Below are 16617 nucleotides of genomic sequence, written 5' to 3' on the forward strand. Positions count from 1 at the left end.
GGCAGCTGTGGCTACAACCGTAGCTTGCCTCCACCAGTGTGTGAATGTGAGAGTGAATGAATAGTGGCATTGTAAAGCGCTTTGGGTGCCTTGAAAAGCGCTATATAAATCCAATCCATTATTATTATTATTACCAGATCTGGTCGAGTGGTGAGACCTCCTGAAAGACTGGATGTGTAATTCTCTGAAGTTATCCATTCATACCCTATTCAAAGCTGGGTTAAGCTGTCAGAGATGTTTACAATAATGTGTTTTGTTTAAATGTAAGTGAACAAATGAGGGATGTGTATAATTTTCACGTTTCATGATGTTCCCCATTTCTGTTCTAGTGAGCTGTTTGAGACGTTATGAAGTATGTCTTTAGCTAAAAGGAGGAGGTGTAGCAGTAGACTACTGTTCCCATAAGGCTGTGTGTGGGGGGAGCTTCCGGGTTACGAGTAAAGTTGGAAAACATCACCCGAACACGCTGCGTCCAGTGTCATCATTTATACGGCTGTGATTGAGCAGCAGTGTAAATCCAACTATTTTCACGGTTGTTGTGGTCGTGATAATTTTGTGATGCCACATCGAAAAGGCTCGGATGAGCTTTCCAAAGTTCTACAAGTTGTGCCTCCATCGCTTGTGTCCAGATCACATGCTGCACTGCCATGCTGCTCCGTCTTTTTCACCGACGTTTACGTGTTTGCGCTTGAGCAGTGTGAGCGCTTCTCGTTACCCCACATATACTAAAATACTCATATACTCATATACTCAAAAATCGTCTCAAAATAGGCCAAAAATAACACAATGTAAGCCCAGCATTAGAGCAGCAATGTTTGTTCACCTCAGAGAAAGAGGGAAAAAAAGGCTGCAAAAGTACAGGGAGGAATGGGAAAAGGGCTCTCTGCACCGGGGCTGTGATCGACCGTGGCTGCTGGGGCTCTGTGGGTCCTCTCAGCCTGGCTGGGGGGCTTCTTTGCCTCCCTCCTGCTGTGTGCCCAGCCTAGAGGCTGCGGTCTGTGACCGTCTCCCGGTGCAGACGGCTCCCCGTGATAGTGTTTCCTCACCTGGCTCATGTTCAAGGTTCAAGGTTCAAGGTTCTTTATTTGTCACATGCATAGTTATACAAGTATAACACACAGTGAAATGTAGCCTGACACGCTCCTCGACATGTGCAAAAATTGGGGGGGTGTAGAGGAAGAACATTACATATATATATATATATATACATATAGTATATACACTGGGTGAATGTGCAGTAGTAGCAGCAAGCAGGTGAATTCTGTACATTAATATGAATAGACATCTGACTATTTTACAGGATAGACAATATAAACATATTTAAAATTAAAGGAATTGAAATGTACATTGTGCCTTGGTTTAGTGTCTGGAAGAGAGTCCTGTCTCAGTCAATTTGAGTCTCTTGAGTCTCTCTGTCCTTGCCCGGAAGATGCGGAACCTTCTACCAGATTGCAGAAGTTGCAACAGTTTGTTGCCAGGATGGGACGGGTCCTTCAGTATCTGCGCTGCTCTAGTCCGGCATCTCCTGGTGTAGGTGTCCTGAAGCAGGGGGAGAGCAATCCTGCAGCAGCGTTCTGCTGTACGGATCACTCTCTGGAGAGCTTTTTGGTCCTTCACACAGCTGTTCCCGAACCACGATGTCATGTTCTGTGTGAGGATGCTCTCCACAGCGCCTGTATAGAAAATCCTGAGGATCTTTGGAGAGACCCTGAACTTCCTCAGTTGTCGTAGGTGATACAGGCGCTGCCTAGCCTTTTTGGTCTGGACCTGAATGTGGGCAGCCCATGTCAGGTCTGAGGAGATGTGGACACCAAGATACTTGAAGGACTGCACCCTCTCCACTGGAGCTCCATTGATGATAATGGGCTTGTAGTCTCTGTGCTGACCCCTTCTGAAGTCCACCACCAGCTCCTTGGTCTTGCTGACGTTCAGCTGGAGGTGGTTGTCCTGGCACTACGATGCCAGATTCTTCACTTCATCCATGTAGGCCGCCTCATCGTTGTTGGAGATGGCACCCAACACCATGTGTGCCCAGCCCAATTTTACTCTTTAAGTGTGTGTGTGTGTGTGTGTGTGCGTGTGTGTGTGCGTGAGGGGGGGGGGTATATGTAACCATGATCGTTCATGTTAATGAGAGTGTGGGGAGTGAGTTGGAGGGCGGGGTGGGGTGGGCTGCTTTTAACCATGTAAAGCACTTTGTGCTACATCTTTGTATGAAAATTGCTTTATAAATAAAGATTGATTGATGTTCATCCTCTTCATCCTGTTCATCCTCTCACTAAAAAGAGCTGGATCTTCGGCTCCCAACCGGCTCTTCAGGTTGTTTTGTTGCTTTAATTAATTTATTATCAACAACAATATAAAATGATGCACAAAATGAATTACCGTAATTGTCGGGCTATAAGCCGCTACTTTTTGCACAAGCTTTGAACCCTGCGGCTTTTAGTCAGGTGCGGCTTTTCTCTGGATTGTCCATGATTTTTGTCATATCGTAAGACGATTTGTTTTGTTTGTTCCGCTGTTGTACGGCACTACGTTGCCTGGCGGAAGGGCATGTGATCAGACACACAGTTCAAGAGTGGTATGTTGGTCACGTGTCCATCCGCCAGGCAACATAGTGCCGTACAAGTAGCGCGAAAAACAAACTTCAAAGTAGCGCTACACGTTCAGCCGGAGGCGTGGATGACAAGCGGCAATAAACTTGCGAAAAGCAAGTTATGCTCAACTCCACCGGTGGAATCTGACAGCGTGGAAAAGTGTGAAAACATCCATGATCACCAACGGATTTCGAAGGGCTGGACTGCTGCATGATGGAGAGGAGGACACCGCCACGGCCCTTCTGAGGGTGTTCGACTCTGACACTGACAACGAAGGAGAGAAGCTGAGAGTGGATGACGAAGCCATCCTGAGCCTGTTCATTTCCGACACTGGAGAAGAGGACTTTGGTGGTTTTAGTGCGCAGGAAGATGGTGGTGAATGACTGACTTTTCTTCTTGTTAAAGCCGTGTCACTGCACCTGAGCCTAAAAGGTAGTCCGAATCTATTTTTCTGGTGTGCTGTAGGTTATTGTTATGTACTACATTTGTTACTCATTTATGAAGCACAGTACATGTTTTCTACTTGTAATTACCGCTACTTGTACATATACCAAAAAAGTTGTGCAAATATGTACCCATAACTTGTTTTTCAAAATATTAATAAAAGGGGTGTGTCTCCAAACAGCCATCTCTTTCCTGACAATTCCCTTTGTGCATATTCTCTTACATATGATAAGTCAACATTGAAACACCTGCGGCTTTTAGTCAGGTGCAGCTACTGTATGTACAAAACAGGATTTTCCCCTGATTTTAGCTTGTGCGGCTAATATTCAGGTGCGCTTTGTAGTCCGGGAAATACGGTACTAATTTAAAAAAAATGTGGTTTTATTTATATATGTTTAATATATAAATGTGCTCTTATTTATTCACTCCACATAAATTTAAAAAATAAATTATAAAATACAAAAAACAACTATTTACAATTCAACTTTTAACTTTTTGACTATTTATATTTTCAGCTTTTTCCTTTTAAACAAATTTAAAGTGAAACAACACAAAACACTGCAAACCATAACACAATAAAATATACATTAAAATATGCAAAACAAAAAGAAGATCCACATTCTCTGTCATATAGGCCTGGGATGGTTTTGTGGGAGAGTTTTTTCCTGCTTGGAATTGCATACATAGGATTCACTGCATGAATAAACTTTCTGAATCCTTTATCATCTGCAACTGAAAATACTTGTGGATGATTACTATACCTTTCTAATGTGACGATGTTGTCTCTTGTTGTTGCCCCTGGCTCTCTCTCTATCTCCTGCTCTGTTCTTGTGCTACTGCCAGTGTAACTACCGCCCCTCCCCTTTCTGCTTGGCAAGCATAAAGCTGTGTCTGCGCCCCTCCCCCCCTCTGCTCAGCACAAACACAAGGCTCACGTGCAGCATGAAGCGAAAAAAAAAGTGAGAGAGAGAGTGTGAGAGAAAGGGGAAAAAAAGAAATACGGCTCCGACTCCCGTCGTTCATGTCAATGATCCGGCTCTCGTTTTCTTCGCGACTGACACATCACTAGCCAGCACAAACAGCGGCCTATTCGACAAAGATGACTTTTTTGGATCCATGGGGTCAGGAAAGCCAGAAGCAGGGGAGCTGGAGAGGTACCATTCATGTCCATTCACTGAAGGTTCGGATCTATTGCATGGCTTTCCTCACATCAAGAAGCTGTCAATCAAAGTCAATACAGCTGTTGCACACTTGGATTAAAATGAATTGAAACCAGTGTGGCTTTGTGAGTTCGCCTTTACTGCATCTTCAAATATATACATGGACATAGCACAACGTTACACACTTTTGCAGTCTCACACAACTCTTATAGGCGCACTGCCTTATGGGTAGTCTTTAAACTCAAATCACTAATATTTCTTACAGTGTAACAATGAAATAAACATAAACAAAAGATAGTGTGATCCACCAGTCTATATCTGCTGTGATTACAGCCCGGTACAGGTATAAATCCACAAAAGTGCCACGAGGTTTCCGCACAAACTAATGAATTAGATCTAGCTGCTAATCGTTAGCATCACGGCTAATTCACATCGCTACCAATAACTTATACACTAATGGCACATAGTGGGGATTAACGGCCAACTTTCCCACATTCTCTGCAACCCCGTGGACTCATCTGTAGATACATTTTAAGTTATTTACCATCTTGTATCTGCTTACCTGCAAATATATACATGGACATAGCACAACGTTACACACCTTTGCAGTCGCACACAACTCTTATAGGCGCACTGCCTTATGGGTAGTGGCTGGGCTTATTTACTCCCGCTAGAGCTGCTCATTTTAGGGGATACTCCCTCTTGTGGTGTAACAGAGGAATAACTACGCTTCCTCCACTATGTCATTTTTGGAGACTGGGGCACACATTATTTTACCACAATCAAAGAAAATACAGATTTGAACAATCAGACCATTTAACTAACTATAATAATGTAACTAAAGATTATGGGGGGTGTCCTGTTTTGTCCACAATGTCTTTCTTGTCCTTACACTCTCCCCTCAAAAAGTTAATGGCGTCCCAACATTCTACCAATATCAGTCCTTATGTGGCAACTATATGTTGCAGCTTTAAGGCAGGGATGACTCCGAGAGTTGCTTTCTCACTGCATATGCTTTATTTCACAATCAGATCATAACAAAAACATACAGCAGCTCCTCTCCAACTCCTAGCCCTTTGCTGCGGTGGAAAAAGAACGACTCCAAAATCCCTTCAAGGAACATATGTACAAAAGAGTTTTCCTGACACACCAATGGGGCGTTCAATGCCATCTTGTAAATATGAGTACTCTGGCAGAATAACAGTTCAAATGAAAAATACACCAGAACAAACAAGCAAACAAAAAAGAAGTGTGGGGTACCTTTGAACCAATGAACAAAGTATAACCATTTATACTTTTTAACATAACCCGACCCCGTCAATACGTGTATCTCTCACATATACATTGGTTGTAGGAGGCTAGATCCCTTTAGGAGTCAGAGTTCAGCATCACTGCTAGCCACAGTGAAACACATGACATGTATCTCCCCTTCATGTCATATGTCGCAGCAGGTGTTATTGTGCACGATAACAGTCCACTGCTTTTCCATCCATATCACGGGTATCTGCATCTTTACTGAGTAAGGTGCTCTCACCTGGACATAACCTCGCTACATAACATGGGTGCCATTCTCATAACAGGTCATTACACTAACTCTTCTTTATGGCTAACAAAACAGAATTAACATTTCTATTCTTCTAATAAAGCATTAATAAAAACCTGAAAATGTAACTGCTTTACTGCAATATGTAACATATGACTGTGTCTGCAAAATGTAACATATGACTGTGTCTGCAATATGTAACATATGACTGTGACTGAGCGGCAGCACGGTGGCACGGTGGTTAGCACTGTTGCCGCACAGCAAGAAGGTCCTGAGTTCAATTCCACCATCAGGCCGGGGTCTTTCTGTGTGGAGTTTGCATGTTCTCCCCGTGTTTGCGTGGGTTCCCTCCAGGTACTCCGGCTTCCTCCCACCATCCAAAGACATGCAGCTTGTGGGGATAGGTTAATTGGATAATCCAAATTGCCACTAGGTGTGAATGTGCGAGTGAATGTGAGTGCGAATGGTTGTCTGTCTCTGTGTGTTAGCCCTGCGACAGACTGGCGACCTGTCCAGGGTGTACCCCGCCTTTCGCCCTATGACAGCTGGGATAGGCTCCAGCGCCCCCCGCGACCCTGAAAAGGATAAGCGGAAGCGAATGGATGGATGGATGGATGACTGCGTCTGAGGTACTTATTCAAGTGCTAATGTTGGCTGTCCTAACTTGTGGTAAGTAAACATTAGCTTTTGTTTTCTCATTCTGAAAGGATACTTTTTCACACTGACAGGTGACTGGTCAGTGTCCTCTTGGTCACTGCACTCCATCTCAAGCTGGTGCATCTGCTCTGTGTCTTTATTGTTCTCTTGTGCCTCTGTATCCTTGTCATGCTGGTCGCATTGGTGTTCTATATCGTTCACGCCCAGATTCTCTTCTTCGCAATCCTCCTGGTGTTCCATGTCATTGTCATCACAGAGATCCTCCCTACTGCCTGCTCCACTTTCTGCATTGAACTCTGATGCTTCTGTCCACCAGGACTGTCTACCACGTTCCCCTTGTTCTGTTGACAGTCCTCTGATTGCTCTCCATTCATCTTCATCCTCCGAACTGTCCTCTTGCTCATGTCGCTCATGTCTGTCCTTGTTGTTTTTCTGTTTTTGCTTTCCCAGTTCTGCATATGAGTTGACTTTTTCGACTGGCAAGAAGTCACACGGCAGCAGGAGGTTCCTGTGGACGACTCTGACACGTCCCTTGCCATTTTCTGGCTTAATTTCATATACTCGGCTCTCCTTATGTTTCCTTTGTGTCACCTGAAACACCTGGTCCTCCCAGAAGGATCTCAGTTTCCCTGGTCCTCCCTTCTCACCAAAATTCCGGACCAGTACTCTGCACCCTGGGTACAGCTCTGCGCCATGTGTTTTTCTGTCATAGAGCACTTTCCCCCGTCGACTCTCCTTACAGGCTGTCGCTGAGGCCAGTTTGTAAGCGTCCTGCATGCGAATCTTCCACTTCTCAGCATAGTCTTGATGAGAAGGGCTTTGGTCATTAGCTGTGAGACCAAAAATCATATCAATGGGGAGTCTGGGGTTTCTCCCAAACAAGAGGAAATAAGGTGCATATCCAGTAGCCTCGCTGCGTGTACAGTTGTACGCATGGACCACCTTTGTCAGGGATGCCTTCCAGTCTGCTTTTGCTCCCTCTGGAAGGTTCCGAAGCATGGCCAGCAGTGTCCTATTGAACCTTTCTACCTGACCATTTCCCTGGGGGTGGTATGGTGTGGTTCTGGATCCCTTGACTCCACTGTATCCCTCCAGCTTGGCAAAGAGTTTGTTTTCGAACTCTCTTCCCTGGTCATGATGGAGCCGTGTGGGAAAACCAAACTTCAACACAAAGTCTCCAAATACTTTTTCTGCCGCTGTTTTGGCACTTTTATCTCTGCAGGGATAAGCCTGAGCAAATCGTGTAAAGTGGTCCATGGCCACGAGGATATACTCATACCCTCCCTTACATTTCTCCAAATGTAGAAAATCAATGGAGACCAGCTCAAACGGGTACGTTGTAGTGATATTGATCAGTGGGGCTCTGGTGGGCTTGTGGGGACGCTTTTTTTTTAGACAGCTACACACCTGTGTTATGTAGTGCTCCACGTCCTTCTGCATGTGAGGCCAGTAAAAGCGATCCCGAATGAGGGCCAAAACTCTCTCCACCCCCAAGTGACCCATGTCTTCATGTAGTTCTTTATAAATGAGCGAATGGAACTTCTTAGGCAGGAGTAGCTGTGTTCGGCTGAGTGTTTTCCTGTACAGTAAACCATCCTTATCAAGGTGCAGTTTCTGTTTTTCCCTTGCCAGGGCAGCGATCTCCTTGTTGCCTGCCTGTTTTCTGCCTTTTGGCCACCGATTAGAGATGACATACTTCAGGACTTCCCCGATCACAGGATCCTCTTTTTGTGCATCTCTTAAGTTTGCCTTAGGGATTTCCAGACCTGACATCCCTACCTCCTCACTTTGCTCTGCTACCACAGTTGAGATGTTTAACGGGCAGAGCCAGGGTTCACTTCCCTGCAGCTGAACAGCCAGAGCCTGAGTCACGCTGTTTAGGACCTCAGGTGTCACTGCTTCTGTACACGTTTGTATGTAGTGTTCCATATCCAAGGGCATTCGTGAGAGACCATCTGCATTCCTGTTAGCTCTACCAGGTCGATACTTGATGGAGAACTGGAAGTCAGCGAGTTCAGCCACCCATCTGTGTGTGGTTGCATTCAGTTTTGCCGTTGTCAGCACATATGTGAGGGGGTTATTGTCAGTGTAGACAATGAAGGGTGGTGAATAGTAGAGATAATCTCTAAACCTCTCACATATGGCCCACTTCAGGGCAAGAAATTCCAGCTTCCCTGAATGGAGGTGGTAGTTCTTCTCTGGGGCAGTAAGGGTCCTAGACCCATATGCAATAACAACTAGCTTCCCATTTTGTCTTTGGTAAAGCACAGCTCCAAGTCCCTCCTGTGATGCATCACAGTGTAAGATGAATGGTTGCTCGAAGTCAGGATAACCTAAAACGGGGGGCTGAATGAGGAAGTTGACGAGCTGACAGACCACCTGATGATGCTCAGCTGACCATGCCACTGGGTGAGAGGATGGTAGCTGACCCCCTTGATTCTTTGTCTTTTTGTTGTGTTTTGACTTCCTGTCTCTCCCTTCCCCTGGCTTTTCTGAGGAGAGCAGGTCATAGAGTGGCTTTGCAATGCGCGAAAAGTTAGGAATATAGTTGCGATTGTATGAGATGAATCCCAACAGCTTCCTCACTTCCCCAATGGTGGTGGGGTTCCTTTGTTTTAAGGCTTGGACAGGCGCAATGTCAGCAGGGTCCATGGTGTGACCATCTTGAGTTACCAACCTCCCCAGGAATCTCATCTGATTTTTGAACAGTTCACATTTTCTGGGTGTTAATTTCACTCCATGGCTCTGATAACGCTGCAGGACCTGCTTTAGATCATTTAAGTGGTCCTCAAATGTTTTTGAATGAACAAGGTTGTCATCCAAGTAAGGCAGACATGTGTCGTCCCGCAGCCCTGCAAGGCATTCTTCCATCGACCTCTGAAACTCTGCCGGTGCAGACGACAGCCCAAAAGGGATTCTTACCCATTCATACAATCCCCAGGGTGTGATGAATGCTGTGAGAGGGCGACTTGACTCTTCCAGGAAGCCCTGGTGATAAGCCTTCCCTTGGTCTAAGACCGAGAACCAGGAGCTTCCTTTCAATGTGTTGAGCATATCCTGTATGCGTGGTATGGGATGGCGGTCAGGGATTGACTTCATATTTAGCTCCCTATAGTCACAGCACAAGCGGAGACTGCCATCTTTTTTTCGCACACATACAATGGGGCTGGAGTAGGAGGATTTTGATTTCTTTATCCACCCTCTATTAGTGATGGGACGTTCTGTATCGAGGCTTCGGAGCGTGTGTCGAGTAATGGAGGGGGCGTTTCCGCGAAGCGCGTATCGAGGCTTGCTTCATTTATGGGAGGAGCTGAAAATGATGACGTCCGAAGCCTCGCTGCCCGGCTGTACCACGTGACTGGTTCATGAAGTGGTTCGAACTTTGCCGCGAGATATGACAGCGATATAAACCCCTCAGACTTCATTCAAAAATGTGGGTGTTTGATGGAGAGTTGCGGTTAGTGAGAGTTTGGAGACCGTATGGAGGTTTATGAGAGTGAGGAAAGTCAGGAGAGAATGGAGCCAGCTAAGAAGAGGAGGATGTCCTCCCCTGTGTGGGAACATTTTGATCTTATTCCTCCCAACAAGGTATTTCTACAGAAGATGTATTTTCATGATACTGATGGTGCAATACAATTTATGTTGAGCTGTCTTGACTTTTGTACAAGGTGAAGTGTTTGCTATGTGCCAGGGAGCTGGGATATAACAGCAACACCTCATCCATGCTTAGGCACTACAGAGCTTTGCATGAGAATAAGGGGGACACCGATCGTGGAGCAAGACCAGGTGAGCCATCAAATGCAATGATAATATAGGATGCAGTAATGTTACTAAATGATATAACAATATTATACAACTGTTATAAGTTACGTGTGTGATATTTATATTTGTGCTTTATCTTTATTGTCTTTCCTCAGGAGAACAATCTCAAATAGATGAAGACCTGGTTAGCATGGTGATTGAAGACTCCCAGCCATTTAGCATTGTGGAGGACAAAGGATTCAAAAGATTTGTTAAATCATTAAATCCTAGCTATGTTCTCCCCACTAAAAAGGTCATAAAAGCAGTGAAAATTTAGTTTTTACAGAATAAAATGTGAACAGGCAGGACTGAGGCTCAAAGCCTCAGTGTGTAGCTGTCCATACCTCAACGTTACAAAAGCACAACCACTGTCCACACCCCAACCACACCTCACCTCACAGTAAATGATCATTTCCATTTCAAGCATTTCCAAATAATCATTTCCCATACTGCCACTATAAATATACACAGTATACTGCCATCACTACAATATACATGTTTTACACACTCCTTTTGTTGTTGACATTTACAGGCTGTGTGCAAAATGCCACACTCTTCAAATTCATGCCAGCTATTATTTTTACGTCCAGTAGGTGTCCTGCTAGAGCAAATGAAGCTTCATGAAGCTTCGCGTTGGGGTGAACCAATTGGATGAAAAGCTTCAGTGCTTCATGGGGCTTCATCTGCCCATCACTACCCTCTATTCAGCAAGTCTTCCAGATATTCTTTTACTTCTTTATGAAGTGGCTTAGGCACTGATGTATATGTTCGGCGAACAGGTGTGGGGTCGCTGAGGTGGATCTTAATTGCAGTGAGGGGATATTGCCAACATCCTGTTCATCACAAGCAAAGGCATTACTCTCCTCCCTTAATAGCTGCCTGATCTTCAGCTGCTGTGCCGGAGAGAGATGGTCGAGGGGAACTGGGGGGTCCCATACACCTTCACTGTTGCTTCTTGTTCTGTTTTCCTTTTCTCCAATTTGGCTAGCTGGAGGTGCAGCTGTTGCTTCTACAGTAGGTCTTGTTGTTCCCAACTGTTCTATTTCCACTGCCACTGTGTTGGCTGGGTAAATAGTTCGGACCCTCTGAGTTTGTCCCAAAACAGTTCTCGGAGGCAGTATGATCTCATAAGATTTGGTATTAGTGACTGGGAGGCTAATACGGGACCAGCTGCCTTGCTGTAAATGGGCAATGCACTCTTGCACCTCCAATCCCTCTGGCATCTGAGGGTAGGGGCTGGGCTCGAACAGGACATCCTGACCTGCTGGGAGTGGGCCTGCTCTCACACTACACTTGACCACTCTTGTCTGACCAGGTGGGATACTCATTAATTCTCTCCCAGTTTTCACTCTGCCCTCACCTAGCCCATCGTCTCCACTCTTCATCACCTTTATAAAGACCTCAGCTTTCTTACAGTCAATGGAGAATGCTGTGCTAACAGCTTCTGTTACAGCACGAGGTGGCTCTATTCCCCTCTCTAGCATGTATTCAATCACGTTGAAGCCAATTATTGGCTCCTCCGCCACCCCATCTTCCTGAGCTACTAATACTGGCACGAGAAGCTCTAACTGCGCAGCCTCTTCTGTGAGCAACCTGAATTTGATTTCAACCCACCCGGAAAATGGGATTGGTGTCTGGTTTACTGCCCTCCCATCTAATATACCAGGCCCAATGATTTCAGTTAAACTCCTAACTTTGAGGTGTGGGATGTTCTGTTGTCTCCATTTTTCATTTATGAGACAAACCTGTGATCCTGTGTCCCACAACGCTGTGGTTTTTACTCCCTCAAGCAGGCAGGTGATCATGTGCTTCCTCCCAATAAGATTGAGGAGCTGGGCTCTTCGTTTTGGGGAGAGGAGGCTGACGGAGACCGCTTCATTCCTCTTATCTTGTGTGGCGGCTGCTACTTTTGTCTCCAAATGTTTTATACTGTCCGTCAAGAGTTTGTGAACATCTTGTTGTTGCTCACCTTGGTTTAGTAGCTGAAAAGAGGGTGACGGGCGTGGGTTCACTGTGCTAGCTGACATACCAATCTGCTCTGCCCTGTCTGGAAGTTTTCTCCGGGAGCGGCATCCCCTTGACAAGTGCCCACTTTGTCCACATTTGAAGCAGTGGTCGCAGTTTTCTCCTCTATTGCTGTCCTGACAATCCCTGCAGCCACGTTTGAGACTTGGGCGGTGTGAGGGAGAAGGTCGGTGCGACTCACGAATAACTCCTTTTATTTCAGCTATTTCCCCTTTTAGTTGATTGATGATATCAAACAGCTCAGTTTCCTTGCGTGTCACTGTTGCTGGTGCTTTAGCAGCTTTACCTTTTGTCGAGGTGGAGAATGGCTGGTCTTGCCCACCCACTGCACCAACTGCTGCCTCCTGCACTGACAGTGCCTCTGCTTTTATCTCTCTTACTTTCATTTCTCGGGTGGTCTTTCTGAATTTTTGTTGCCTCTCCCACTCAAGGCTGGCCGCTTCATTTGTCTTTGCAATCAGCACATCGTCAGTGACTGCTGGATCATCCAGGTAGAGTTTGATCTGGTATTTCACATTGTCGCTAATCAGACCTGTGCCAACGGCTCGCAGAAACTTTTTCTGAATCAGTTCGACACTGTATTGTTCATCTGTTCCTGGCTCCCTTGATGATGCTAGGAGTCTTTCTTTCAGCTCGATCGCCCTAAATAGAAAGTTCTGTGGGGACTCATTACTTCCTTGAGTGATATTTATCAGACAATGATAGAGGTCAGTAGAGCTATCCTCCTTGTAGTGTCCCCTCAGTATGGTACGAAGCTGCATGAGGGTGAGGTCCGTTTTAATCTCCAACATATCACGGAGACTTAAGCCTGGGCTTATGGCCCTAACAACAGCTTCAATAATTTCAGCTTCGCTGTGATTCTTTTTAAGTCCCATTTCGATTTGATGAATCAGGTTGGAGTATGACAGTTTGTCTTTCTGACCCCGTTCCGCAATTTGGCCACTGATTCTAAATTCCCTGCGTATAGTCACTTCAGGGGGCTGTGTTGCTGGTGAAGCAGGTAACGGTGATGGACGAGTAGGTAGCTGTGCAGCCAGACCCTGACTAGTTTCTTGGGAGGCCATTCTGTCTGTCAGTCTTGCCATTTCTTCCTCTAACCTTTTTGTTGAGGTTTGAAAACTTAGTTGCAATGCTGCATATTGTTCTTGTAGACTGGCCCATGCAACCGCATCCCTACTGATACTCTCTTCACGTTCCTGTGCAGGGTCATCTCTTTCCTTTAGTTCTTTAACAGTTTTAATTAATCTGTCCAGGAATGTGTGTGCTACTTCCTCTTCCTCCACTTCAATAATTGTTTCAACTGCTTCACTTATTGTTCTGATCAGCGTGTGCTTCTTTGTCTGTTTTCCGATTGAGATTTTAGCTTGTAAACACACTTCTTGTAGTTGGTCTGACCTTAACTGCAGCAAGCTCTCACTTAGCTGGTCTTGCAGTTGCTCCAACTCCATACTGTGTGTGACGATTCTGTAATCTCACACTGCTTCTCAGTAGCACCGCTGATCCCACCGCTGCCACCAAATTTTGTTGCACACTTGGATTAAAATGAATTGAAACCAGTGTGGCTTTGTGAGTTCGCCTTTACTGCATCTGCAAATATATACATGGACATAGCACAACGTTACACACTTTTGCAGTCTCACACAACTCTTATAGGCGCACTGCCTTATGGGTAGTCTTTAAACTCAAATCACTAATATTTCTTACAGTGTAACAATGAAATAAACATAAACAAAAGATAGTGTGATCCACCAGTTTATATCTGCTGTGATTACAGCCCGGTACAGGTATAAATCCACAAAAGTGCCACGAGGTTTCCGCACAAACTAATGAATTAGATCTAGCTGCTAATCGTTAGCATCACGGCTAATTCACATCGCTACCAATAACTTATACACTAATGGCACATAGTGGGGATTAACGGCCAACTTTCCCACATTCTCTGCAACCCCGTGGACTCATCTGTAGATACATTTTAAGTTATTTACCATCTTGTATCTGCTTACCTGCAAATATATACATGGACATAGCACAACTTTACACACCTTTGCAGTCGCACACAACTCTTATAGGCGCACTGCCTTATGGGTAGTGGCTGGGCTTATTTACTCCCGCTAGAGCTGCTCATTTTAGGGGATACTCCCTCTTGTGGTGTAACGGAGGAATAACTACGCTTCCTGCACTATGTCATTTTTGGAGACTGGGGCACACATTATTTTACCACAATCAAAGAAAATACAGATTTGAACAATCAGACCATTTAACTAACTATAATATTGTAACTAAAGATTATGGGGGGTGTCCTGTTTTGTCCACAATGTCTTTCTTGTCCTTACACAGCTCTTCCTGCATCTGGAGCCTGTGAAGGACTTTTTAGTCAGGCAGCACTCCTGTTCACTGCTAAACAGTTACAGCTTCACAGAAAGAAACATGAGAGCAAACTGCTGCTGAAGCTTAACCATCACTTCACTGAGTGGAGAAATGGCATATTTTTTCTAAATATGCAGAAAAAAAATGCACACCCATACAATTTATGGTAAAGTGAGCAACCTTGTATGTACATATGTTGAAGTTGCCTCGTTTAAATGTTTTCGCTGAGGCTGCTGTGCCATTTGGATCAAAAATGAATACAAAGTTTACAGCATATCTTGTCACTGGAAATGGTTTGCAATGTTCATATATTCCTATGATTTACTGTAGGTATTGGTTAAAAAAGCTTTATGTTGTGAAAAACTGAAAATGGAAATTAGAATTGTTGTGCCTTATTTTGTTGATGTTTTTACATGTTTATCTATTTTTAAATGTTTGAGAGTATTAAAAACACAACGCTGCAGTTATTATTAGATTACTGAGATATTATTGGATGAACTGTGCTTGTCCTGCTTGTTAGTTTTATTGCAAACAGGCTAATAAACTCCCTGTAAATAATGTTTTTATTGTTGGCTGAGGAACAGTGAAGTCCTAATAAATGATGGCAGCTGATCCTATTTATGATTTTCTCCAGGAACTGGCAGAGTATGAGAACCTGGCAGAGCATGTGAAAGTGACCCAGAAAGGTAATGTATGTAGCGATGTCTCAAGTTTCTGTCTTGACTTTAAATATATTGTTTTATTTAAAAAAAAAAAACATGAAATCCAAGGTGATATCTCAATAGAGGTTCAGAGCTGAGTTATTGTAGTTTTTTTCTGTTATTTATTTAATGTTATTTTGACTATTGTTTTTTATTCAGTTTAGTTTACAGAGTTGATTTTCTTATTTCACTTTAGTTTTTATTGTTTGAAAAGGTTTAGTTTTAGTTGATTATTTATTAGTTTCAGTCTTAGTTTTAGTCTTTTTCTAACTGTATTGAGGACATATGTCAGAGGCCAGATTTAGGAAAATTATTACAGGTATGACAATAAAAACACAAACACAATATCACATCATTATGAAAGCAGTTAGCTCACAGTCTCGTAGACACCCAAAGTCTCAAGAAACACATCCGTCAAAGCAGACAAGTTCTAATAACGTTTTGGGTTTGTTTTTTTACCACATTTTTACCAATCAAACTCAGAAGTCTAGTTTTTATTTTAGTGAACTTTTTTTTTCCACATCTCACGTTGTGTTTTATGTTTTTGTTAATTAACTATAAGAACATGGTTCAGAGTTTATTCTTGCCCTTCCAAAAATCTTTTGTAAAACACAGAAAGAAGATTTTTAATATCTTTATCTGCAGCTGTAAAATAAACTGTGAACCAAAAAAGATATTCAGCTGACATTTTGTTAAATGTGTATTTCAGCTGCTTCAGGAAAGGTAAGCTTTGCATGTCAATGGTCATTAAAAGAACAGTACTGAAAATCTTAATCCACCCCTCATTTCTTATTATTTTGCTGGGAAAATGGGAAATGGTTGCAGCAGTTTGTTGAATCATGCAAATACGTCATTTTTCATGTGCCTCAGTAAACAGTAGAAGGATCAACTGAAGAGCACAATTTCTGAAGGCAATGTCTTTCAGGTAATGCTGACTTTGTCACACTTCTCTTTTCTTCTGTTTTTTTTTTTTTTTTTTTTTTGCCTGTCCCGTTTGGCTCTTTTGCGATCAGAATTGTTGTCTAAAGGTAAAGAAAGATGCCCAACGGATTTACTTTACCAAATTGACCATCCCAGCCTTGCCATAATGGTCCATTTGATTCACCTTTTATTGTTTATTTTATTTTCACTTACTGAATATGGGACAGACTTGACTGGGGGAAAGAAGGGGAGAAAGAAAGAGGGAAAGAGAAACAGCTGAGAAGAGGGACGGGGGAGAAGGGCAAAAACCAACAGAATGAGCAGAAAAAGAAAAAAAAGAAGAAAAAAAAAGAAAAAAAAATGCATAATGTATTTTCTTCTGTTTTTAAAGACACCTTGCA

General features: G+C 43.7%; 1 protein-coding gene across 1 annotated transcript in view; it reads left to right on the forward strand.

Moving 5' to 3' along the window:
• LOC146636470 (thialysine N-epsilon-acetyltransferase-like) overlaps positions 1-16617 on the forward strand; it is a 31054-nt gene that overhangs the window by 7942 nt on the left and 6495 nt on the right. Inside the window, exon 2 of the mRNA XM_085349532.1 lies at positions 15229-15280. Coding sequence (XP_085205658.1) covers positions 15229-15280 — 52 coding nt within the window. The remainder of the gene's footprint in view (positions 1-15228; positions 15281-16617) is intronic.

Source organism: Diplotaxodon limnothrissa, linkage group LG3, assembly GCF_057381915.1.
Source record: "Diplotaxodon limnothrissa isolate DT_005_m linkage group LG3, D_limnothrissa_male_GT1.1, whole genome shotgun sequence".
In the NCBI taxonomy this organism is placed as follows: Eukaryota; Metazoa; Chordata; class Actinopteri; order Cichliformes; family Cichlidae; genus Diplotaxodon; species Diplotaxodon limnothrissa.